At 38.9% G+C, this 26,522-nt stretch overlaps 1 protein-coding gene across 11 annotated transcripts in view; it reads right to left on the reverse strand.

Moving 5' to 3' along the window:
- The window catches only part of WWOX (WW domain containing oxidoreductase), a 524,615-nt gene that overhangs the window by 348,701 nt on the left and 149,392 nt on the right, over nucleotides 1-26,522 (reverse strand). The window contains exon 10 of one of the 11 annotated variants that reach the window (XM_013941161.2): nucleotides 25,294-25,715. The exons of 9 other annotated variants lie outside the window; for them this stretch is intronic. Coding sequence is in view for 1 of the 2 variants with exons in the window: in XM_013941164.2 (XP_013796618.2) it covers nucleotides 25,698-25,715 (18 nt within the window). In the remaining variant the exon portion in view is untranslated. Of the gene's footprint in view, nucleotides 1-25,293; nucleotides 25,716-26,522 lie in introns of those variants that run through there. One more of the 11 variants, XM_013941164.2, reaches the window with a different exon arrangement.

The raw sequence follows: 26,522 nt of genomic DNA on the forward strand, positions 1-26,522 counted from the left end.
TCTGAAGGAAGAGCAAAGCAAAGGAGCCGTTCGCTTAGCTTCCCACCAACTGGAGCATGACGAGGGGCAGCAGGCATAGCGAGTGCAAAAGACGTACATCCAAAGCATTTCTTCAAGATGCCAATTAAAGTACAGCAGGAGCTCAAGAGAGAATGTATTTCAAATGAAAGTACAGAAGAGGCTTACAAAGAACATTAAAAACAGCCTGACTTTCAAAGACAAATGATTAAATAAATACCTGTGCCACCCAACGCGCATACAAGCAATGCGCACTGCAGCTCATGGGCAGAGGACATGCATCTCTCAGACCAATTTTACTCCGCTTGTTGCACAGCCACAGAGCAGGAGCAGGTCAGTGGAGCTGAGCCTCACATCCCAGGGAAGACGAACCAGCAAGAATAACTAAATGTCCTCCTTCTTCGCTGAATAGGCACGATCTAAAGGGGGCAGGAAAATGGGCCATCTCGGGTAAAATAATTGTTTAGGAAACAGCACAAGCAGAAATACCTTTCATTTAGGTCCAACCGTGCATCTGTCTTGCTGCGTGTAACGCACGTTGGTACGCTGGACAAGGCAAGAGCCTTCGCTGTGGAGGAGGAGTTCTTTCTGACCAAGAAATGGCAACAGATTCGGGGTGGAGAAGGACAGAGAGCATGGCTAGGCACATAGGCTATAAAACACATTTCTGAGGCAAGGAGAAATGTTATCTGAATTAAATTCTATTTCTGCATGCCTTGAAAGACATCATGGGAATAAGGAGTATCTCCAGCTGAAGCGAGATCTTCTCCTTTATGTATTTGGGCTAGAGACAACAGGACTGGAACAGAACTACCTTCAGCTACATTGAAAATCTTATTCCTCTTTCAGACAAGGAAGCTATATTTTTCTGAAGGAAATTAGGATATCTAGTTACTGCTATTTACAGAGATTAGACCAATGACTGCAATAGTATGAATGGGTGATAAATTAATCCTGGAAAAACAATATCAAGATAGTATCAGCACATGCATGTCTGAGCATGAGACTTTTTTTTTTTAATTCAAGGCAGGATTAAAAAAAAATAGATCAGAAAAAAATCCCACTTTGAAACTGTTCTTCATTTCTTGATAAAAAAATATTCAAAAGACATTCAGTTAAATTGTTGGATCTTTTTGCACTAGGTTCTTCAGTGAAAAAGCCTACTCCTTTTTTTCTTTGCTTTTATATTTTACATTTTTGAAGGTGTTCCAAGGTAGAATGAGTAGCTGAACAAACTAATAAAAACCAGCGTCCTTAGAGTGAGCTGATCACCGTGGGTTTTTTTTATTCCTAAATCATTTTGGAAATTAAGAGAAGCATGTAAAGAAAGAGCAGCATGAAACAAGAGATAGTTTATGAAAAAACATCGCAAAAACGAAAGAGGGAATCTGTAAGTAGGCTCAAAATCTTTAAGAAAGGCCAAAGGTAATGAATGCAGTCATATTCGTTGTAAGAATATTTCTGAAAGTGTAAAAGGAGAGGAAGCTAATTCCAGTGCAATACAGAGTGGAGTTGACAGTAGTTTAAGACCTGTTTATAGGTAGCTGATTTCAGTTTTTGGATGAGGAAGAGAAAGAAAAAGGGGCAACTATTGAAAAAGAACAGTTCGGCTGAGCGCGCCTTGGCAAGAAAGACAAGTTTAGAAAACTGAAGCATTTCTGAAGTGAGGGTCTTCAGCAGCACGGTTAGGACTTCTGATCGCCAGAAAGTTAGGAGGAGCGTGCATGTGTTTTGTTTTTAATACACTCTTCTCCCCAGAGTCCCTCCATATGGGCAGATGAAAGCTGCAATGACCCAATGCATAAATTCAATCTCTCAAAGACTAAATACAAAACAAGATTCATGCATAAGACAGAAGTGGGCATAAAATAGCCAGGTAACTCCAAGGCCACAGCCACAACTTGATAGAGATTACAGGCTTGGGGAGTTTAACATCTTGTTTTGAAGATATGGCTCAAGAAAAGATTTTTAAACCTCTATATTAAAACTAATGAGCTAAATAGGCCATGCATTAAAAAACTGAAATCTGGTGTCATTCTTGGAAGAGTGAAGACAAGCAAGATCATTTTTTGCTCCCCTGAATGTTGAATTACAGTGATTAGATTCCTCTACAAGCTGCCTTAATTTGTTATTTGCATGGAGACAGTGTAATAGGAAAACATTTTCCACATTAGTGCAACAGACAGCTTTTATGCCTGAGCTCTATAAAGAATAAATTTGCAATTTTCCAGAAAGAAATAAGGTAATGAATAACTGGAATTCCAGGGTGGGAATATTGCTTCTCTGTACAGTAGCCATTTCAATTAAATATACTATGATGCAGTGGTTTTGCTTCAGCCACGTGTCAGATATTTTCAAATCATGTAAGAAAACTTAAATTTTGATAATGAGAAAAGAAAATGAGGTCCCAAAAGAAGACTTAGTAAAAACAGACTCACATACAGAAATATGTTAAAATAGGCATAAATGACTTGTGACTTATCTTCCACAGTCTTAAACATGTTAAGCCCTAAACTGTAGATATAAGATTTTCTTGATGTAATCCAGCACTACTTTTGCCATTCTTATTTAGCAAGAGCATTTATAAGGGCTCTTTCTTCCTCCGAGATAAAGTGCTACAAAAGCCCACCTCAATTCCATACCCTCAAGAAAGAGGCAGAGGCAGCTTAAAGCCAAAATTAACAACAAACCCTTGGCTCCAGTTAGCCTAACACACTATTTCATTGACTTCAGGGGGCTGAATTTCACCCTCTCCCTTTTTTTTTTGCATCTTGTAAACAAACCAACAGGCAGACCACCGCTGGCTTAGCTGGCTACCAGGAAAACATGCAGAAGTGATTACACTAAGTATTGTTTAGAGTTATCTGCTGCTTCTTTAGATGATTAAACCCAGAACATATTATCAGGGTTTTTTTCATATTTTCTTAGATACTCCAAATCTGTTTTCTTATATACTCCATATGTTTACTCCAATTCCCTTTACAGAAACTTCTGTTTTTCCAAATAATTTTAGTAATTTTAATATCAACCGGCTCTTAAAAAGATAACAGAATAGCCTAATGGTTCAATACTGAGATACAAAAAGAGCTGTCTGCAAACACAGATGTCCTACAAAATCGTATAAAACAGTTTCTCACAATTCTTCTGGCTTATTGTTGTTGTTGAAGACAATCACACCACCCCTGCCATGGGACTGTCTTTGTTCCTGTTAGCCTTCTTTTTCAATTAACATCAATGGAATATAGTTAATATTTTTATTGTTTTAGTTCAACTGCTTATTCTGAATCTAGAATTGTATATTAAATGCAAAATGGTACTAAAAAAGAAAAACAATCAACTTGAAAAGGCTACAGAATACCAAGATAAAGCAAAATACAAATGGCTTCTAGAAAACTAATATTTGTATCCCTATAGTGTTAATTATACCCTGGATTTTAAGGAGATTTTAAATTGCCTGTTTCAACAGATGTTCTCTTAAAAGAATGGCTTATTTGGGAAATGATAGGTCTTTGTCAAAGCTTACCCAATGGAATACAAAAATTAGTACCAACTAACTATAGCCCCAAGTATTACAAACCCTTTCTTCGCAGCAACAATATGCTGCCCCAGTTACCAGCTAGCTCACTAATTGCAGAAGATATCTAGAGCCACCAGAACTATACAGCTGGTTCAGTTCCACTAGTTAAGTTTATGTGCTTCCCTCTTCAGAGCTGGTCATAGTGAAATCAGTCTTAGACACAAGTGGCTTGTTTGCCCCCACTAAAGGTATATTATTTGTTGATCACCGAAAAACAGCTGGATTTCTATTTAGTCTTCCTTTGCCCTTTACTTCATAGCTCTCACTGCCTCCCTTTCGCAGGTTGTACCTTTTCACTTGAAACCTATAAGGCATGCCAACGGGCACCACAGCATAGGAAATTTTACTAGAGCTGCTCTAAATATAGCTCTAGCTTTATATTGCAGGTTTGGTTTTAGACAACTGGAGATTTATTTTGATGACATCAACTGAAAACAAAACAAAAACTCTAAAAAAAGCCCTAAACCCTCAAAAGATACACCGAAAAGGAAATCTTTCCCCAGGCTGCCCCTTCCCTCCCTTCATCTTCCAAACCATAGAACAGACCATAACAAGTGATCAGAGATCAATATACTTTTGATAACAATGAATATTTTACAAAAAATAAAGCCTCAAAATAAAATAAAAAAGCAAACTCTACATAAAAAAATTTTTGCAATAACATAGTTTGAATGTTTTAACCAATAATACAAAATATCCCTTAAAGCAGATTTCAGACAAGCAGATATTCTCAATAAAATCCTGATTCCAAGAGCTAGACTCAAACAACCAGGAATGCAAAGTTTACCATTTTGCCATAAATCAAATTTAATCAAAACAATGAGAATCTTGGATACTAATTTTAACAACTCATTTCTCATTATTCTACCAGATACATTTGAATACAGTCTTTTTTAGTCTCCATGTAACATAACCCACCTAGAATTAATCCAGGTTGCTATTGCTAGGGACTGCATGTCTTCCTGCATTTAGCTGGTTACTGGTTTCCTGTTAAAACAAGTAACTATGTCCCGAGAACACTGTAACATGATGGCAAGATAAAAGACCTCCCCCACAAAGAGACTATGAATTCACACTATCATAATTCAAAATTTAAATAGCAAAAGAAGAAAATAAGCCTAATATTAAAACACACACTTTCTGGCAAAAAAATATTTTGTTAAAAATTGGGATTTTAGGTGAACTGCAATTTAAAAAGATGAATATTTGGGGTCCTCTAATGTCAGTGGCAGAACTCCCCCAACCTCCAAAGCACCAGGTTTTCAGCCTGTATTTATGCTGATATGCCTCTGGGTTATTTTACTGCATTGAACTAAATTGGTGGGATCTGTCTGCTTCTTTTTAATGACACTGTAGTCAGTTCCTACCTATCTGGCACTCCTCCTTACAATATAATAGGTTTGGTACTGCCTTTTTCATTTTCAAATTCATGGTTGCTTGGTGGTCTTAATTTGCTCAGAGTATTCAAAGATGACAGATTAATAGGTGGTTGCCTGCAACTATGTGGGCAGATCTTTAATGGATCTCATTAGTTTGTATTAGCAAATAGTGCACAGATGCTCCTAGAGGACAACATCTCTACTTCCAAATAAAAAGAATAAACAAAAACTAAAATCCCTACTTCTGTGATGAAATAAACACCAATTCGGTCAGTTTACGTGAAGAAGAAAGAAAGCAGACTATTTATTCAGTATAAACATTAAAGGAAAATCCAAAACGTGTTTTGGCGATACCGCGTTGCTGCTACAAAGCCACCGAGTTGTAGCTTCTGGCAGAACTCAGCCGTCCTCAACACTGGTGAGCGGGGACCTTCCGGGACCTACCGGGCACCCCTGGGATGGCTGTTTACTTAGTAGCGTAGCGGGCTGCTAGTCGACCCACCCGCAAATTCAGTGGCATCTCCTATCATAATAAGCCTTGAGCTAGGAGCAGATTAGGGAGAAAAATAATAATCACAGCATCAAATACTAGTCAGGCTTGGCACTCCACCAAAAACCCCTCTACATTTATATTAACATGGCACACATAAAAGGATTTTGTGTTACACAAAACATTCCTGATTTAACTTTATTGGACTTTTTTTCAGCACCTGCTTAGGTTTCCAGGTAACCATGAAGTTTAATAAATCTGTACGACGATAATTAAACACTGTAAATAATTTATCTGCTTAATCTTCCTAACTGGCCTTTTATTCCTTTGCAGGAAGGTGATCCTTGCTGACTCTCTGAATAAGGTCGGCAAAATAAGTGCGGCGAGGAGCGGCGGCAGAAAGTGGATTTGCTCTCAATAATGTATGAAGCCCCACGCTGGGCCGAGGAATCCTCACAAAAGCGGGACCGCGGCAATCTGTTCCTTTCATCTGCCGCCAGCATTTAGAGCGAAGGTGCTGCTCCGAATCAAGAGCACAATCCTTCATTTGCGAGCAGATGTCCTTCACACGGCAGGCAGCGCTTTTTCAGAACAGAGCCGAACAAACGCACTGCTGCGAGACAAGTTCCCCTACCCATTAAAGAAAGAACACAGTATATATTAATTTAGCAGGGTGTTCAGTGTTTTAAAGTAGAATTTATGAAGCAGAAAAATCATGTGGCGAAACAAAACGGCTTTCAAACGCAGAGATGAAAAAGCTCCAGCAGCCTTCGGTGGCGAAGCGCAGGGCACGACGGCTGGTGGCAGGACCGGAGGCAGGACACCAGCCGGCAGGCGAGGTGCCCGCTGCCCCTCGATGTATTCCCACCACGGACTGAAGGGAGCCATCCGCTCCAGCACGCACCTCTGGCAGTGAGGCTGCATGCGCATGTGCTCCGTGTTCCCAGCTGTCCACAGGATTAAATCAAAGTGAAAGTTATTTAAAGCCCTTGGACTCTCCACCACTTAGCCAAGTAAACCCGAGAGCCGCTGAGAAAGCAGCTTTGGATGCAGCTGGGTCAGGAGATGTTGCTAGCTCCTGCCACACACACACACACACTTTTTGGAGACTCTTTCTTGTAAAAACTTTCGGGTGTGATCCATCTTCACCCTGGTAGACAGATTCACACCCACTTCTGTGTGAGCCAGACTACAATCGTTGTTATTAAAATCACGGTGGTTGCTCCTTTGTTTTTTTAGAGCACATTACTATTACACACATTAAAACGCATCTTACAGAACAGCATATAGGACTTTACTCTTTACTCACAATAATTCGAAGCACCACATTCAAAAGGCTCCCCTCCACCACCTTACAGCGATTGTATATTCATATACTGATAGCAACAGAGACATTTGAAAAGCCTAACGTTATCAAGTGAGGGCATACAACTGAAATCCTCCTGCAAAGATGAGAAAAAGGCAGCTAAATCCCTATATATATATATATATTTATATATACACACACCCGTTGGGTAGCTTCTCCGGGCCCTGCCCGCAGTCTCTTTGGGGGAGGCGGCGCGAGCGGAGGCGGCGATGCCGCGGCGGGGCAGCAGACCAGCGGCACCATTGCAGCCAGGGTCTCGGCAGCCCCACCAGCCACCCCGGGACGCCTCCTCCACCGTCCCACCGGCCGTCGTGGGCCGGCCGCGCAGCATCCCCCCAGCCGGCACCGTGCAGATTTCTCTTACGCACGCCAATATTTACAATTGTTTTAGCCACACTAAATAAACACACAGTTTTTTGCTGTCCACACAGAAAAAGGTTGATTCCCTCTGCAGAAACATACTATTACTAGCAGTACAATAAGGCATGTTGTAATTTAAAACTGAATCTGTTTATATATGCATGATTATTACACTAGGAGTCATTTGTGGATAGCACACAGATAAAAATGCAGCTAATAACTCTTACTGTAATGATTAATCAATTTATGAATATATTATTTAAACTAATAGTTCAGGTAGGGTATCTTAAACAAGTTACTGAGTACATCGACCAATTCAAATACCAGCTACCAGATCAATAAGAAACTATAAGTAACTCTAGGGAATAGGTACACTTGCATAAGAAACTGTGAATTTTTAAAATGTCCCTATTGGGAGAAAAGCCACATCAAAAATAATTGCTTTAGGCCATTATGTTTGCATTTTGGCAAACTGTATGGTAAACAAAAAAATGAAATAAGAATTTTATACTGTGTAACAAACTGGTTTTTACATTCTTAGCACTATTTTACACTATTCAACACCATTATACACTATTCAAAGGAAAACTATAGCTGATACTTTTGTTTAGTTTTTCAATACATTAGTATTTAAAACATAACATGGTTTACCTAAGAACACACCATCAAGAGCTTGTGCTAGACTCAATATAAATGAAATACACTTGTTTATAAACATAAAATATTTTTCTCCTGATATTTACATGGGAAACAAAAGAAAGGACTTTAAACTGAGTACTTTAAAGGCAAAAATTAAGAAAACACAGCAAAACAAAAGGAAAAATCTTATTTTCTAATAACACATTGCAGTTACAGAAATTGCTAATCCTAGTACAAAAGAAGTTTAACACAATAATAAACAGACGTCTAAATGTCATCATAAAAATAAGTTCCTTATATGCATGTTCTAGGCATAAATATACATATTGAAAAGTCAAATTGGGCCCATAAATGACACACAATACTGCAGGTTTCTAGCTCAACCTGGCAAGTCAGATCATTGGCAACCACCGTGAAAAGGTCTCTGCACTTGATTTTACACTTTTTAAAATCTGAACATGTAACTTTAATCTTTCAAAGCAGGATTTTCAATTAAAGGCACCGAGTGCAAATTCGCAGAGTAAACCATGAGCCCTCCACCCGCTCGGACGCTAAAGGTGTGCTTTATCTCGGTTTCAAGTGATGCTGCATTTTAAAAATTAATTAGTAGCCTGCAAGAACAGCCACACATTATTGAGCAAGTAACAGCATTTAAGTGAAACAGATGAAATATTGGTAAGCAATGCAGACCACAGTATAAGTATGTGAAGGGGGTCATAGGCTAATCCCTATTGATTTTCCAAGTACGCGTACAGCACCGTTGGGAAAGGCCAGTTCTGTTGGCAATCAGCTAGCACAAATACATTATAAATCTTACTGTCCACCTTCACTGATCAGTGTCACTTACTTCCTCCACTAAAGACCATTAGGAAACTATAACAAATCCACTGACAAACAACCAGAACAGAATTTTAAAAACTTTTTTCCTAAAGCATAATTTCAGAACGCTGGCAATGCACTTAACGTACAACAGAAACACGTTTCGAAGAGAAATACGCTGCCTGTGATACCAACTCAAAGAAGTCATCCACAAGAAAACTGCTGAAAGACAGAGAAGGAAACACAAGTCATCGTAATGACGAACAAGTCATCCTCATTAATCTCACAAACCGACACAAAAATCTGGAGCTAACACTTCGTTTTGGCTATTTGTTTGAGCATTGGTGGAGGAAACAGAAACACATGAAGCTCTCCCCCCCTAAATCCTTGAAAATCTTTTCATGTATTTGACGTTGTTATGAATTTCCCCAAGCTGAAGACAATATTGCACTAGTAGAGACTGAGCAAGCAGACAGCTGTCTAGAACTATGCACAATAACCATCATTTATTGCCCAATTCCCAACGCCACTCCAGGAATAAACAGATCCGCTGCAGTGGCTACCGCCTTCTCTTGCTTATGCATGGACCACTGCAGCTACCCTCGCTCAGCTGAGCACAGCTTACTCAGAAGCAAACTGCTGATATCAGCCCAGCCTCATGTTGATCTATTAAGAAGGCTGCAAGTCAACATAGCTTTTCTAAGTAACTTCCAGACAGCTGAAAGAGGACCAATTCCCTTCCTTCCCTAGTTGCGTCCACCGTCTCTTCTTCTCCCAGTAAACAAGACTAGAAAGATTGTGTTCACTCTGGAACACTGAATATAATTTGATGGGTGGGGGGAAGCCACTCAAGAATACTTTTCTAAAAAGAATGAGTTCAGGAAGACTTTGGGGTAAAATTCTGCACCACAGGAGCCAAATGTTGTGCCACACCCAAGATTCAACGATTCAAAGCTGTGAGATTCAACCTCCACAAGGCAGAAAACGGAACAACAAAGCCATTTCCTTGGTCCACAACCTACATCCGTCATCTCCTTTCTTTTCTGTCCTTTAGCTGTATGATGACATTTCTTATACAGGAATGGTAACAACACAGAGAAACACCCAGAGAAGCATCCAGGTTTTCAGTCGGTACAAAAATGCTTGTATAGACTGCGTTTGTATCCAGACATCTAGCGGGCACAACTTACCCCAGTGATAGCACTTCTTATTGAAGGGTTTACCTATGCAATATCACAAATCGCACAGATTCAGATATTTTGGAGTTCGGGGGGGGGGGGGGGAAGAGGGTGTTTATTTTGTTTTTAAGAAATGTTGCTCGATGCTCTATAATCTTATATGCTGTATGAAAGATAAAGTGATCCATGGGTCCAGCCTGGCCCCAGCTATAGCAGAGTCCCCATGGCCATGAAGTTCAGCCCATATGAAGCTCACTGCCAGTGCAAGGCTTAACCAGCTGCCCTGCAGGAGAAACAGGAGCAGGGTTGTGAAATGCACATATTGAAAACAGAGCAAAATGCAGTTTATATTATAGTTATCAGCTCACTGCTACATGAAACAAGTATGCAAAATCATTTCCTTGCAGACTGGTGGGTTGATTTTGAGAAAGGTAGTGTTTATGTAAAAGCCATACAGGAGCTTTAAAGCAAATACATAATACATTTAAGCAGCTAACAGAGTTAAACTTTAGCTTCAGAGGAGCAAGGAAGCAGCATTTAAACTGGTTCTGTATTAACTAGGCAAAGTGCAAAACACAGGTTGCACTAATTACTCCACAGAGGAGATGTTCTGAGACAAGCACTTCCCCCGAGGAAGGAGGCTGCGCCACTGGCAGCTCCAGCCTAGCATCGCTGGCACCCCGGCATGCAAGTCACCGCTTTCCTAAACATGGCAGATTCAGTGGTCCTCTCTGCTAAGAGTGGACAAAATTACTGTTTTCCCCCTACAAACGCGGAATGCTCCTGAACATAACTTCTACGGCTTCAGCTTCTGCTGGAAGCCCAGTTTACATTCACTTTCAGTACAGCATGTGTTTAGAGAAAGAAACATAGGGAATGAGCTCAATATTTCCATTTAAAAATATCATTTAATGGAATATTAAATGGTCTAAGAAGATGGATACACTGTGTTCATTTTCCTACATTAATGATCTATAAAAAGAATGGAATAGACCATAAATACAGTATTTTTTGCAAAAGCCTTTACTAAAAATGCTACTACTTGTGTTTATCATTTATATCCTCATATGCAACCTCAAAATTGATTACACTTTAAACCATACATAACTTGCTGTGTTCTTCATTTTGAGTCATATTACAAACACTTTTATAACTGTTAATATATTCCATATTTTGTATTCTTATTGATTAGGAATATTTGTTTAGGGGATTTTATTGCCTTTAAAATAACAAATGTTAGATATTTAAAAAAACAGAAAATAGTATTGCAGTTTATATACTTTTCTTTCTTATGATAATTCTAATATATAAATTGTTAGCAAGAATATTTGCAGACTATCATTTTTCACGTTTTAAACTCAAGTAGCAAAATGAAAATAGCTATTAATATAAGATATCGTATAAGTTACAGATTTCTTTTTTAGCTAAAGTCTCTACTTAATCTGTTTGGCTGAACCCATGGACATTTTGAACAACACTTAAAAAAAAATTAAAACACCAAAGGATCGTTTATATATAACAGGATGGTTTTATATCAAGTATACATTATCTTTCCTAATTACCACTGCATTTTGCAGACTGAAATATGATTTATGTTTAGGATATGATTTTGCTATTAATTATCAAACTGAAAAAATAAAATCTTGCATTATAAATTCTCTCTTGGAAATTAATGTTATTCTTTTTTCCATAATCCTATCACACAAGCAATAAGTGCATTGCAGCATGAACACTTTAATTTTTCCAGTTAGTTTTGAGCAAGCCCAGAGGTGAGGTTTAATAAGGATCAATGGCACTTTATCTGGGACAGGGCCACTTCACAGCATGCAAATTACACAGTAACACTTAAAAAAAGAAATAGATTTAATTAAAAAAAAGTAGAACCACAGGCTCTGGAAATTCAATTAAAGGATTTATGCAAAGGTTTGCTAGGTTTTTATATGCAGTTACTGCTTATATAATGAGCTTTTCATATTAAAAATCAATAGGTAATCTAGAGTAGAAGATCATCCCCTTAAATACATTTTTGAAATCAATTTGAAAAATAGTCCATCAACTGCTGTGACTACTCTTGCTGCTTCGATTAGACTAAGAGCAATATTTAGATTGTAAGACGTGCTACGGAATATCTATGCTTGGATTTTGCTTTCAAGTGTTGTTATACTTTTAAGTGCCCATGCTAACCGTACAGTAATTCAGGATTGTGTACAATGGATAAATAATTAATTTAATTACTAGCAAGGGCATAAAAGTCCTGAAATATGTCAAAAACCTAGGCATCTAATGGCACAATCTGACAACATTCTGAACAAATATATGCAAAAACCTACTTCTATGAATGTCTTTGCTATCTTTCTTCTCAGCCTACTGTCTTGCAGCCACTTAGCACGCTGGGATAAATATTTCTAACTTATTAAAGTCACCAGCTAAGGAAGCAATTAGCCTAACACTTGTCTGAAGTGCAACTTTCACACATCATGAATTTAAAGATGGATCAGGTCCCATGTCCTTCAGGTCTAATCTAATTTGCCAAGACGCTGTGGTGATATAAGATCATTATATTAAAGTCCAAATATCCTAGTTAATATTCAGCACTTATCACAAACTCACAGCTCATGCGAGCAAGTACACCTTCGAAACGCATGGAGATGGACCCATTGCATCAGCACTTAATTTGCATCCACCTAAGCCGTCGCACAGAGTTTGTAAATATTCCCAGGTTAACGTTACAAAGCGGTCACGCAACTGTCCTTTTGCTCAGCCACCAAAGGAAGCAGGGAGAGCAACCAAATAGCACGAATCCGAGAGATCAGCTCACAGCACAGGCTCCCGACGCTGCTGTGGCAGCAGGACAGTCTCAGCGCAGGAGGTGACAAGCACAAGCCTCCTTCCTCGCACAGGGAGAAGGTTCCCATCTGTTTCCATACGTGGAAACACCACTCTTCTCATTTCACTCCTTAACGTAGCACCAGACTGTTGAACGTGCGTTTTTGCCACTGTCTGAGAAACTCTTCAGTTAGGACGTTTCCCTGTTCCGTACTTGCGTGTGACGCCCAGGCGCAGTGCTTTGGGATGCTAGCGAAACGCAGAGTCTGAGCAATAAAATGCAAAAGGGAAAAACAGCAAGCAGTTTTTGTATTATCTCACATGCTTGTAAGAGAGGGATGAAGAAACAAAGTCTTATTTCTGCTATGCAGAAAAAAGTCTTCTTCCATCTATGACAACCAGTTGGGGCCTGTCTATGCATTCATGTATGTATGCACATATATGTTTTGTTACCTTAATTCAGTACTTCAGAAGAAACATAATTCCTTTACGAGAGGTCTGAAAAATGCTTCTGGTATATAGCTCCTATACATGAAACAAAGCTAAATGACAACCGTGAGAGTCGGAGATTAGACAAAATTTTCTCTATCTGTAACACGCTCTGTCAAGCAAAGCATTCCACTATTTCAACTATAAAGTATCCTCGGAGGCAAACACATTATACAAAAGTTCCAGGGGAAGAAGTAAAACGGTAACTGAAAAGTAAATAATAGTCAGTTTTCAGTTAAAATGATTAAATTTAACAACAAAACTACACTGCTCGGGAAACTAATTTACCAAGAGAGCTGCCTGTTAAAAGCTGATGTTGTTTAAATCTGTATCACCAATAATACCCCCAATTTCTGCATCAGTGCTTCATTTTTTACACTCATTCTATGTGGATCATTGCAGAACCCTTTTGAGTTGAAGCAAAGTACAGACTGCAGGAACAAATATCCGTGCTGTCATTTCAGCTAAACGTCTTCATAAGCATTCTCTGAAATATATTTTTGTACCGGACTTCAATAACTTGTTTCTTAAAATAAAAATCTCAAAGGAATCAAAGAAAAATGTTTGTTTACTCTCATTTCAAAAAAAACACGTTGATATGGACTAATGCTATAGTTTCCAATAGGTTCGAAACAAAGACATTAATGAACAGTAGCTTTATTTAATCTTTCTTCCTACTAGCTGAATTTCTCATGCACACCATATTTTTCTACACCTTTGCATTTTAAACACAGTGCAAGTACACGAGGGGATCAAAGAGTTTCAGATGAATCTGAAGAGTTATAGCAAGGGTAACGAGGGTCCTTCATTTCTAATGACAGAAGCATATGCTCTCAACTTTCTAAACTGCATCCAACTGAGCCATTTATCAAGGCCTGAAACTTTTTCATTATTTAAAGCACTACGACAGCTTTCCACTTGATGCCTTGGAAGTACACAATAATAGAGACTCTATAGTCATTAATTATAATATCAGCTGGTTGATGAAGTTACTGTACTTGCTGCTTGGTGATTTCATTTTTAATTGCAGCAGGTGGTGTGGAAATAAAGTGATGTACTGACACACACGGTCACCTCAATAGTTTTTTCTTTTTTATGTATAGATAAATGCAACTCTTTTTTTTTTTTAATTCCTTCTGTTTTATATCCCCTAGCATTTACTAGATGTGAGGAAAAATGAGCGCACAGAGCACAGTGAAAATTAGATGCTTAGAAATGAAATGATAGGAGAAACATTGTCCCCATTTTTTTTCCTTTCAAAATATTTAAGATACTGTTTTTTCCAGTGGAAAGATTCATGGTCTCCAAACACAGCTGTCATAAATAACAGTCATAGTTACATATAATGTACAAGTTCTTTCTTCTGATTTTTGGTCTTACTGATGTATTGGAAAAAATAGCCACTATTGAGCTCTACAAATCTGAAAATAAAGACACATACTTGAACAAAATTCAAATTAAAACTGCACCAAATTCTAAGAACAACCTAAAAATGATTGTTTGATATTCTAAACGTTGTGTTCTATTTCTTCTTCTGCTTTGAATCTGTCTTATATGCTCCATTACTCTATTAATTTACTAACCAATATATCCATGCAGGTTTTTGCAGTTTAAAACCCATAAGCAATACTGAAAGCAAGAAATGGATTAAGACGACACTTGTGTGTACTGATTTATGATTCTGTTGTCCTGAGACTGCTGTTGTATATGTTTTCAAACAGTCTGTATTGTTCTTCTGATACTGTCCACTTTATAAAAATGTATTTTCCTCCTCTGCAATGTTTTCATTTCATTAATCTCTAATTTAACAGATTAGATAACTATTACAGGAGATTTTGCTGCCATAGGTTTTCCATGAGATTGATAGGAAATAAAAACTGGTGTTTCCTAATGGCCACAGACATCCGTTTTCTACATAAATCAGCAAACTCCCTTAAGAATCCCTTTTATCCAAGTCATAGATCAATTGTACTCAAGCCTCATTACAACACACACACGTGCCCTGTTCTCTGAAATAAGGTTATGCTACCTTAGCTCAAAACTACATTAAATGTAATTAATACAACTGTGATGTAAATGGACACAGCATTAAAACGCATATCCCTGGGGAGAACAGACTGGGAAGGCAGCTTATCCGCACTGTCACGTGCGGCATACATGACTAGGGAAAATCGTAGCCATCTTTCTCTCCTAGGATCTCCTTGGGTAGGACGTGCACCGCGGAAGGGAGGAGCTGCAGCGGCAGGGACGGGAGGCAGCCACCCCCGCCGAGACGCAGCCACCCCCGCCAAGCCAGGCGCACGCCGCCACGGTGCGGCAGCGACGACAGAGCACGGGCTCCGTGTCATCGCCCCTTTCCTACAGAACCAGGCTGCAGCCTCGGAAATCTGCTCCACGCTGGTGCTGCCGCCGATCTCCCTCCAAAGAAGTGACACCAGCATTGTTAGAAATCCAAAAGTTACACGGAAGGGACATTTGCCGTAAATAGGAGTGTTAACGGGTATAGGGAAAAGTCTGTGATGCGAAATATTTGGCTGTAAATTTAGGGAAATATAGGTACAAATTAGTGCTTTATACGTGTACAACTACTAAGTAATTTGGAAGAGGATGCTGTAGAAAGAAAGGGAGAAATCAGCTGAGCACAAAGGAGAGTGTGGAAGTACCCCAAGATGCCCAAACCAGGCAAACAAAAATATAGCAGTTCTTCCACGGGCAGGTCTCCAGTGCTCGCTCGATGTTATCACAGCTCATTTTAGGCAAGAGTTTTGCTGAAGAGCCAACAGGCAAACAGGGCCCACGTCCATGAATACCTTCTTTGCCTCGGACAGCTCACATGTTATGCTCACACACGCCGTCTATGAACAGGACTGTATCGGCGTACACTAGGTCTTGCTTCCGACCCAGAAGAAAGCACACTGCCTGAATCCCCCGACTCTCTTTCCAGTCTTCTCATCTCCCCCCTCCTAACAAGGCCCCTGTTCCTACACACACCAGTTAACCGCGAGTTAGATGTCATAACAAGACAGCTCAAGTCATCTTGGAGAGGGGAGTACAGGCCGTAATATCTCTTTCAAATAGTTCTCAAGAAAAAGCCGAAATGGTTAAATAAGGTACTGCACCTCCTGCCGGGGTTTCCAGACTGGGTTAGTACGCCTGCTGGAAAACAGGTCCCGCAAACGGGGCTAAGGATCAGAAGCATTAAACCCACAAAGAAGTTTTGGAATCATTGCTATGAGGTATTTATTATATGAAATACATAGCTACTGAAATAAACTTTCTTGAAATGCTCTAATTTTGCTGAACTTACCTTCTCAGTAAGGTATGTTCTGCAACCTCCTTTGAATTTTAAATCACAACTTTTCTTTCACTTTTTTCATTACTGCTACAGTGGGCTTTCTGTAGGTACAAGGCAGGAAACCAGGTGTGGGTTGGTTGTTTGGGTTTTGCTTTGAAGGCAGGAAGACGTGCAGAAGCCAGTGACATTTCCTCACAGCTTCACCTTCTGAAACATTTCCTACACTCATACTACTACATCTGTAATCAAAGCATCCAAAAATGCAAACAAACCCTTGGGCCAAACTCTGCCTTTATATGCGTCAAGACTCACAGCAGTGAAAAGGGAATAAAGTTTGGCTCCTTCGCTTGCAAACACTGGGCACAGAAGTCAGCTGCAGTGCAAAGGATTAAGCTCTCTGTATCACAGGTGCCCACTGTTTCCTATGGCAAGAAGATCCGAATCTACAACACGCAGAACTACCACATTTCCCACGTTGTACAGCCACCACGTGTTATTTCCTACCACAACATCAATGCGAAAATAATTGCAAGAAAGAGCTTGGAATTTGGAGGTATTTACTCATTCATCATTTTGTTTTCTTTGTTCTTTTCTCTCCCTTTTATTTATAGTTTTGGTTACTTTCTGTTACTAGCTCCTTTCATGTCCATAATGTGGATGGGCAACACAACCTAAACAGCATCATCCATATGTATAATATACAAGCAAATTTCAATAGTCTTCACATTAACTAGTCAATCGATTAAGTGGGATTATACATTATTTTAATTTTATCTGCTAATTATCACTTTCTTTGTCCCAGCTTACTTTTCTGCTATCTTCTAAAATAAATAAATAAATAAATAAATAAGCAAACTTGGATTTTTCTGCAACAGCACCGGAGGTAACACTGCACTACATTTTCAAAGGCTGACCAGCCTCACTTGCTGGTGTACACTGCGCAGCTGTAAGAATTATTAACAATTAGCTGAGACCCACAAAGTCATAAGGCCCAAATGCAAATCCTCAAGAGCATTTATTTCCTCCATTTCAGTGGGTAAGCAATCCTCTAAACCACACACAAAGATTACACCTGTAAAAATAGTTAAGCATTTGAGCCATAAGGATGTTTGCATTGCAGAATTATAATCGGATCTAATACATATCTAATAAGATACTGCACAAGATGGAACAACTGCATATTTAACTGCCAAATCCAAAACATGGTTGCCCACACCAAAACAAGGTAAATGAAAACTACAACCCAACCCCTATGTGAGTAAAATTACTGTCAGTGGATCTCAACTACAGAAAGACCAGGAGCCAACCAAAAAACAGGGCTGCAGCTCAACCAACTGTGGCAAGAATTCAACCAAAAGACAGCCGATCACTCATCTGTGTAACAGAATATGTTTCTGTTACGAGGAATGACTTAGCTTGCCATCCATGCAGCTTCTTACAACAGATGGCACGCACTTCACGAAACCCAAGAAAACTCCCTTTCCACTTAAATGCAACATGTCTCACAGTAGCATGTGCAAAAGAGAGAACAGTGGAAAGGAGAAGGTCAGGGTAGTCCTCTTCCCCAAGCGCATTTTTAAATCTCAGTATACCGGGGAAAATAAACAGTACTCCACGGAGAAATCTGTGCCAAAGACCTTGCCTTAATTATTCAGCATAGCTTTCCAAATCTATCAATTTACCTCTGTACATTTATGATCTTTATTGCTGTAAGCACACTGTCATTATTAATATACGCATTAACATAATCCAAAGACATCAAGGCATCAGGGGATTGGTGAGAAAAGCACAGTCATTTGGGAATAGGAGGAGAGAAGGAACTATCTAAAATTACATTCCCAACAACAACAAAGTCCATGCTTTATTTTAGAATTAAGTAACAGCTTAATAGAATTTGAATATGTTTTTGGATTTGTATTTTTATTTTGTTTCCTAAAATAGCCAGTATACGCAAGAAGACATTCTGATTAACTAATTAACAAATATAGACAGAGAACTCACATTACGGTACTTCTTGGGAAAACTAAGAGTTTCAGTTTAGCAATGTCTACTTCAAGCATTTATCAGCACTAATTTCAAGCAAAAAAAATTGTTGCAAAATCCAGAACAGAGGGAAAACAGACCTTAATTAAGCAAAGCATTATCTCTTTCTATTATAATGAAAGCAAAGTTACAGTTGTATTTTTACCAAGATTTTTCCCCACTTAATGAAGACATTATCCGTGAGTTTTCAAAGTCACTTTACAAAAGAGCATTCAAGAGACATTAAAGTCAGCTTAAACTAAAAAGTCTTTTTGAAGTCAATAAACAATAAAAAGAACAATGAAAAGACAGCCTTTGATCTCTTCTTACTCAAAAGTCTTTAATTTCTGTTTTAATCTAGTAGATGCATTAAGTCTTGTTTTCAAATATTTCTCATCTACAGAGTACTGTAAGCTTGCCTTGATTTTTTTATTTATATATATTTTTTTACTGTATTAATGTACAGTTCTCATTACCATGGATGGGTGTTGTCTGGAAGTTCTCCCACCAAAATAAACAGAAAAGTTTTTAAATGATTTTCCATTCGGCTCTCTTTTAAAATTTGTTTAAACGAAAAAAAGAAAAAAATGGAAAAGGAAAGAAAATAGCATCTTCAGCTTTAAAATTTGTGAGAAGATCAAAGACTATAATGCATATAGATTTTTCAAAGGATAAATTATTAACAACATGGGCGAACACATACTGGTCAATAACATGGTCAAGGAATGATAAGTTGAGAATGTCTCTCTACAGCCAATTACAGTTAATCTGACTTTATTGCTTGCAAGAAATCCCAAGCTCTTCACTAGATTTGGAATATAGCTTTCAAAGCCCCTGTTAGGCAATCTGTGAATTGTGACAAGATCTCGACCAAATTCAGCTGCTTGGCATTTTAGCATTTCCTAACTTCTATTTATCCTTTCTGTGGCTGCTGGGGCCCTGGAAGCAAACAGGAAAATACAATATTGCTCTGAACCAAAAAGTGTACGGAGAGTCTAAAGACCGAGACAGCCATTATTTCCCACGGTGCCACCTACTTCTTCGAGGCACCCAACATAACCCCACCTAGAAGGGATGCAAACTCTCCGTATCTGTGTATATCACATGGGCGCATCCGCACATATCAACGTGCATATCCTTGGGGTGTCTGTGTACCCGCAGGAACACAGAGGCATCCACGGAGTAATACAGAAAGGAGAACCAGATCCTCCATTTCAGATCCACATTACCGGCGCAACCTGCTAATTTGCTCTTCACAAGTGTGAGAGAATTTCAAAACCAGAACACACTCCCCATAGTATGGGGAAAGCTGGACTGAGCAGAGCGAAGCTGTACAGGCGAACACAACACGCTCTGCAGGCATTTCTCTACAACAGCATTTTATGTGCTATTTCAGTTAAACTGTGAAAAGGAACAGATCCTTGTCTCTTGTGGTTGCAAAGATACCTTTTCAAATAGGAGGGACAGATGAAAGCCATATCTGTCACAGAAGCAATTTTCCCCTTCCACTGCTCTGCCCTGTTAACCTGGAAACCTACAGATAACAAATTAAGTGCTAGTATTGCTTACTATTATTTCACAGATCAGCCTTTAACTTAAACACAGAGTGCTTGTAGGATTATAGGTGAATCCAGGCCCTCTACTAGCCTTGATTACCACCACTGTTGGTATTTAAACGTTCATGCTGTCCCCAAAACATTTCATTCATTGTTCTCCCAAATGAAAGTATTTTCCACCTTCATCTGTTGCTCAAGTTGCCAATTTTTGGTGATCAAGAATTTTGTAAGAGAAGGTCTTATTTCCCAGAGACCACAGAGGAGCCAATAAATATGAGTTCTTAGTGATTCATTTCTAGAGCGGGATATGAATGGGAGCATTGAAGCATTGGGCTCTGAATTTTACTTACAGAAGAATTTTATCACTTTTCATATAATTTCTTTCTTTTTGATTTAAATAAAACAGATTTCTATGGGATAGATCTTCTTTCAGAAAGAAAATAAACTTACCTGAAATCAAAATGACCATGCAGAAATTTAAGCAAAGCCTTTTTCTGACATGAAGTTAAGCAAAAAGATTAAAATTTTCACTTTGCTCATGGCAGATGTACTTACGAAAAAGAATCAGACTGAGAGCACTTTACTACATTCAGACTAGCCTTTTATTGATCTGGATGTGCTATGAACCACATTATCTAATCTACAATAAGCCATTTACCAAGTGCAAGGATCTATGGGCTAAAAGGCTTAGATTTTTAGTTCCATTGTAGACTTTTTGATGAAATGGTAGAGCAGTAGAGAATAATATTATAATAAGATTGTAAGGGACACAAGTGTCAATATTAGTAAATTAGAAAGTTTGGTTTACAGTTCTAAATCCTCTTGCTATTCATTTAAAAGCCCAGTATCTCTTTTTGTAGACTAATTGCAGCTGTATATTTAACAGAGGGGCCAGGTGACATCCCACTGGGTGTCAAGCTCAGAGGGATTCAGGGGTTCATCCAACTGAAAGTATTTTTATTTTGCAAAAACAAAATCATCCAACTGAGCAGGTGACAGCTATTTGGTGATCTACATGCTGTAATAATATCAGGATGCAAGATATCATGCTACTGTCTTCTTGATTTTGCTGCTTGACCTACCCAAGTTTCATCTGCTGCACAGAAAGGCCAGCAAGGATCACCAATACGCAGCAACAATCACATGCTAGCTTGACATTCACCTCCTCTGCTCCTTTTTAGCAGTTTGTCTTAAATCAGATTTGATGCATTTTGCAGCAGAAACTTTTTCTCTACCTCTATGCAGAGAACCTAGAAGGAGAGGCTGTGCCCCCAGGCAGGCTTGTGGGTTATCACTGGCACACGTATAAGCACGCTTGGACTAGTGCCCTAGCATTCTCACCTCCGATTGTCGTATTTCTAATTGGCAGCTTTCACCACTTTTGCACATGGATGTTCTCCAGCTGCCATCAGGAAATGCCACAGAAATCTCAAGCCAATTCATTTATCTACTGTTCTAGGTTAATCTAGCAAGGAACCACATATAAGAGATTATCTTCTTTATTCTGCAATATTGCTTTTTGATTGAAATAGGTAACACTGAAATTTCTGGCAATGCATTGCATAATTGACTTTTGCACATTATCAAGCAATTCAGCCAAAGATAACTTCTTCTGAAAGTAGCTGATTTTGCCTAACTTGAACTCAGAGCTTTCTGAAAAATATAATAGTGCAAAACAGATTTGCAGCACCATAGGGATCACCAAAATTAACATCTCATTTTAGCAAAGACAAACAGAACCAAAGGTCAGTGCCCTTCCGCAGGTAGAAATAAAAGCCACTATTAAGTGAAAACCAAAGCATATTTATGAGATTATTTTATCTATAGTTCTATGGCAAATTTTACAGCATCATTTCTGTAAGACAGACAGGTTACATGCCCAAGTAAATGTACTAAAGACGCACTAATGTCACTTTAAAGCAACACAAGTTTCAATGTTCTTATTTTTTTCTGCACTGCAACTATTAGGATGCATTGCCTCATTTTTTGAGAATGAAAGAAGGAAATGTAACTAGTTCAGGCTAACAAGTAACTTTACAACAACTGACACTAACTATAATATACGCCAGTTTGTATTAAGATGTTATTGCACCTTTCCAGTTCTAATCGCCAATTATGACTCTATTAGTCCTGCTTGGCAGTTCATCTGCTCCTGCATCAGCTAAGGGGGACTTGGAGACGGACCTCTGATCTTCACGTTTCCGCTTCAGTGAGTGCTCAGCGCAGCGGCTGTCATCGTGAGACATTGAGGAGGTAAGGCATTGCCTTTTCTAAGATAACTACACCTGACCTTACAACAATTTACTAAGGAAATACCTGCCTAATGGCAGGGTGAGTGCAGTTTCTTTTACACTCACAACGGCACTGCAAATTAGAGACAACAGGATAAATCTATGACCAGCTCACTAGACACTTCATTAAATCACTGTTCCCCTGCCTTGTAGAGCACTAATAGAATCACAGCCCTCGTTAGCTACTGAATAAAAGATCAATCACATTCTTTGAGAGCTCTTGCTACCAGCTTCCAGAGGAAACAAGGAAAAAAAAAGACATATTTAGGATCATCAGTAAGATTCTGAATGGCCTCACTGCAAGTTGGTTAAATTACCTTTTCCACAACTGACTCCGACTGTAATACTCTGAGGAACTTGTTAAGTCTGCTTTCAAAAGCTGCTATCTAATATATGACTACCAGGCCCTGGTCAAAAGTTCATAATGTGCATATGTAAAAAGGTACTAAATTGCCTGAGGGCTAAAACCAGAGGAGTTTAATTGCAGCAAAATGCTGAAAATGGTCTGCTGAGGGTCCTTCTATTGGGATACTGCTGGCACTAGCTGATTGAAGTACAGCACATAAAAGCCTTACAACAATATTTCCTTAAATGCAGCTGAAACTGCCAGCAGTTGCTAGTGCATGTATGGTGTGCCAAGAGGGGGAAAAAAAAGAACCTTCTCTAAAACAAACAAAGATTTAAGGACTGATATAATTCATAATTCAAAAGCATGTGGATACAAGGAAGAACTGAGGAACAGTGAACACCTGTCAGTTTAATTCATGCTATAGGCTCCATATGCAGTTATGGTGGTAAATGTGAGCACATATGTAAACCTATTTAACTGGCATCCATTAAGATCCACTATAATTAAAATTGGAAGACAGTTTGCACCAAAGTATGTATGGCCCCACTTTGAAATTTTGGAAACAGTCACCTGTGAGACTGAAGATGGCTATACGTGGCCTGTAATCCAAGGATTTTTCGCTTCTAAGAATTTGAGAATCATTCCTCTAGCTATTTACAAGTTGAAGGAAAAAAGGACAGGAATGAAAAAAGACAACATTTTTCCTTGAAGACTTTCAAAATATATTTTTTCTACTTCAAAAGAAAATTCCAGCAACAAACAGACATAGGAAAAATGGACATCATCTGAAATTTGGGAAGAAACTGCACATTTCACACTGAAGCCTATTACATTTGCTTGTCTCAAAGAAAAGTAATTTTTATCTAAACAAAAACTGTGAGCATTTTATCTCTTCATACAGCAAACACAGGCTGGATTTTTTTTCCTTCTGCGTGTGCATTCACAAGCGTGTTGACTGGGTATTTGGTCTGTTGACCATAAACAGTCATCTTAAAAAATAACAGTCAACTGTCTTCAAATTTGGCTCTTATCACAGAACTCTATGATTTACTCATTGATGTAATCTTGGCCAATATATAGTTACATATATTTAAAATTCTTATGGTGAAACCTTTCTCTTATTTTTTTTTCCTTATTGAAAGCCGCATTCACATGGAATAGCATGTCCCTTATTATTGGACACGATACAGATTCTCTCCCACGTTAAATTTTTAAGTCAAAGTTCATTGCCTCTCTGCCAGCTATTCTGCAGCTCAAGCAGGGCTTGCTGCAGAAGTTCCTGCACGTACCACGCAGGAGACGACATTAGGTCAACGTAACCACTCAGCTTTGCAAACCTGGCAAGAGCAGCACTGCAAGGCCTCCCTAACAGGATCAAGAGGAGGGAACACGAGAGATCTTTTCAAAATAGCTTTTAACAGCTAACCATAAACGCTGGCTCTATTGACAGTCTAACTCTGACTGTCTATTTTTCAAGTCTTTGCCATTTCAAGGCAAGTTTACCTAATCACAGCACGTATTGCTGTTCCTGCAGGCTGAGCAAACTGCCAGGATGTTTTGTACTGGCGTACGTAGGCACCGCGCTTGGTTTTCCAAGGTAAGCACCCGTCTAGACTGCGTTCTGAAGAGCATAACCAGGCCTTAGCTAAAGGCCATTTCAGATGTCACATTAAGGTCTTTTGAATAAAAATACATGTAATGGAATAATGTTCAATTTCACTTAGCCACCAAAAATAAGGCCAGATGTTGTTTTGATAAAAAGACTCTTTACATAAAATATTTCCTTTAGAGACGTAAACAGCCAAAAGGAGACAAAAAGTATTATATCACAAGTGGAACTGCCAGCTGTGTTGATACTTTGTTTTAATCCATTTAAAAGTTGGAAATTCACCTACATTTATCATCAAAGGGCTGGAAGAACCCGGCCCATAAACATTTCTCACGAACACAGGGCCATTGCTTTCTGTGCAAATGCAGAGATATTTCAGCTCGCTTTACGGAAAGTGGAATCGGTCCAGCTCTATGACCGTGGAGCTTTGGGTAATACCTTGCTTCTTAGCAGAGCAAGTTAACTCATTTTCAATTTACTTATGGTATCCTGACAAAAATCAAAACAAATGTGTTTCTCAGAAAGCCTTTCTTTTGCAGCAGGGAAGGATATGGAAAATAATCATAAGTTTTTACACTCAGGCCACCAGATTATCAGCCAAATGCTAACACACGCATGCCTGGAGCCACAAGAGGAAGCGTGGAGGTACTTTTTGGGTGCCCCGCTGCTCCGAGACCTGCCCACCTGCTCGTGATCTCCGATACACAAAGGTTTTTCCTAGGGAAACTCCGTGGGGAAACTCCTTCGCTGCACAGGTGTGACACTGTGGCCCGCAGACGGGAGCCTCGCTGGTGCGGGCAAGGAGCACGGCATGGCATGCCTGGCATCCCTGGGCAGCTCCGGCTTTCGCATCTTAATTCAACGCAGCTCAGCAGCACTCTTTGGGCTGGGATGCGCTATTCAGCGTGAGCAGACAAGCAGCTTCTAAGTGACGCTGTTACCAAATCTTTATCATAAAAAATTGCCAAGACAGTTGTTTTATTTGAAGTGCTAAATTAGTTTTCTTGTACTAGTAGTATTCATCATAATGTAAGTTTGACATTTCAGGACAACATTTTAATAGTAATGTAGTTCAGCGTAAAGAAATAGTGTTTCCAATTTTCCAACAAAATGAAAAAAAAAAGGTACATTCATTAATAGATTACAGTGACAGACAAAGTAACCCTAAGGAAAAAAAAAAAAGCCTAGATTCAAAGGGTTAAATTCAAGTGAAAACTTTAATCCCAACACTTGCAAGTATTCTTATGCTTCAGTTTGTAAACTTGATATTCTTCAGTGTATTTTCCTATGGCTATGTATAGCATTCAAACCAAAATCAGTAACAGACAACGTGCCAGTTCAGAAGAAGGATTTTCAGATCTCTTTGTAAACAAAATTTGGTGCTCAACATATGAGTAAATACTTTCACAACCAGTTAGGTGTCTAGCCAGCCATTCATATCTGCACAGTCATCTAGGGGAAACAAAAGAAAAAGCACAGTAGCAATGACGTGATCCAACATTAAAAATATCTGGACATGAATGTCTAAACACATTTATAACACTGAAGCTATGTCTGCAAACATACGTTTTACAGCAAGAGGAAAGCACCTCTCCAGTAACAGCCCAATATTTGATTCCTTATAGTTTAGGGGTGCTTTGAAATCGACCGTTTGAGATGAGATCCAAGAGACCGTAAATGAAGTCTCAAGTTCTTGTTGTAAATAGGGGATTTCCCATTTAAGCACATATTACTACTAATTGATATTCATGCTATACTTCAATATATACAAGCAGTATTACGTGACTGGTGCGGAGCCAAACAGTTTCAGTGAATTTCAGGCAATAGGTACCCTACAGGAACAGGTATGTCTGAAAGCTCACAGCAAGGTTCAGCTCCTATACCTCCCTATCAATTCTTCTGGGCTGACAGCAATATCCATCTTAAACAAATTAAAGTTGAAAGTACAGCCCACAGAAGTAGTACATTTATGAGAACACCATTTTTTGGAAATACCAGCTCTTAAGACAGAAGTGCTATAAGAGATGGAGGTCCACGGCATTATCAAATCAATCCTGCACACTCGGGACAAGTAGGTCCTGTTTTTCAAGATAAACAATTCTATCTACCAAAAATGACTTTACTTTTAAATAAGATGCATCATCCAACAGTGTTATCTTTATCTCATTTCAATGTAATGCTTTTGCAATTAATAAAATTCCTCAAATATACCCTCTATAGATTTTTTTTGGCATGCATAGAAGATGGTGCCATATCCAT

Source organism: Apteryx mantelli, chromosome 10, assembly GCF_036417845.1.
Source record: "Apteryx mantelli isolate bAptMan1 chromosome 10, bAptMan1.hap1, whole genome shotgun sequence".
Lineage (NCBI taxonomy): Eukaryota > Metazoa > Chordata > Aves > Apterygiformes > Apterygidae > Apteryx > Apteryx mantelli.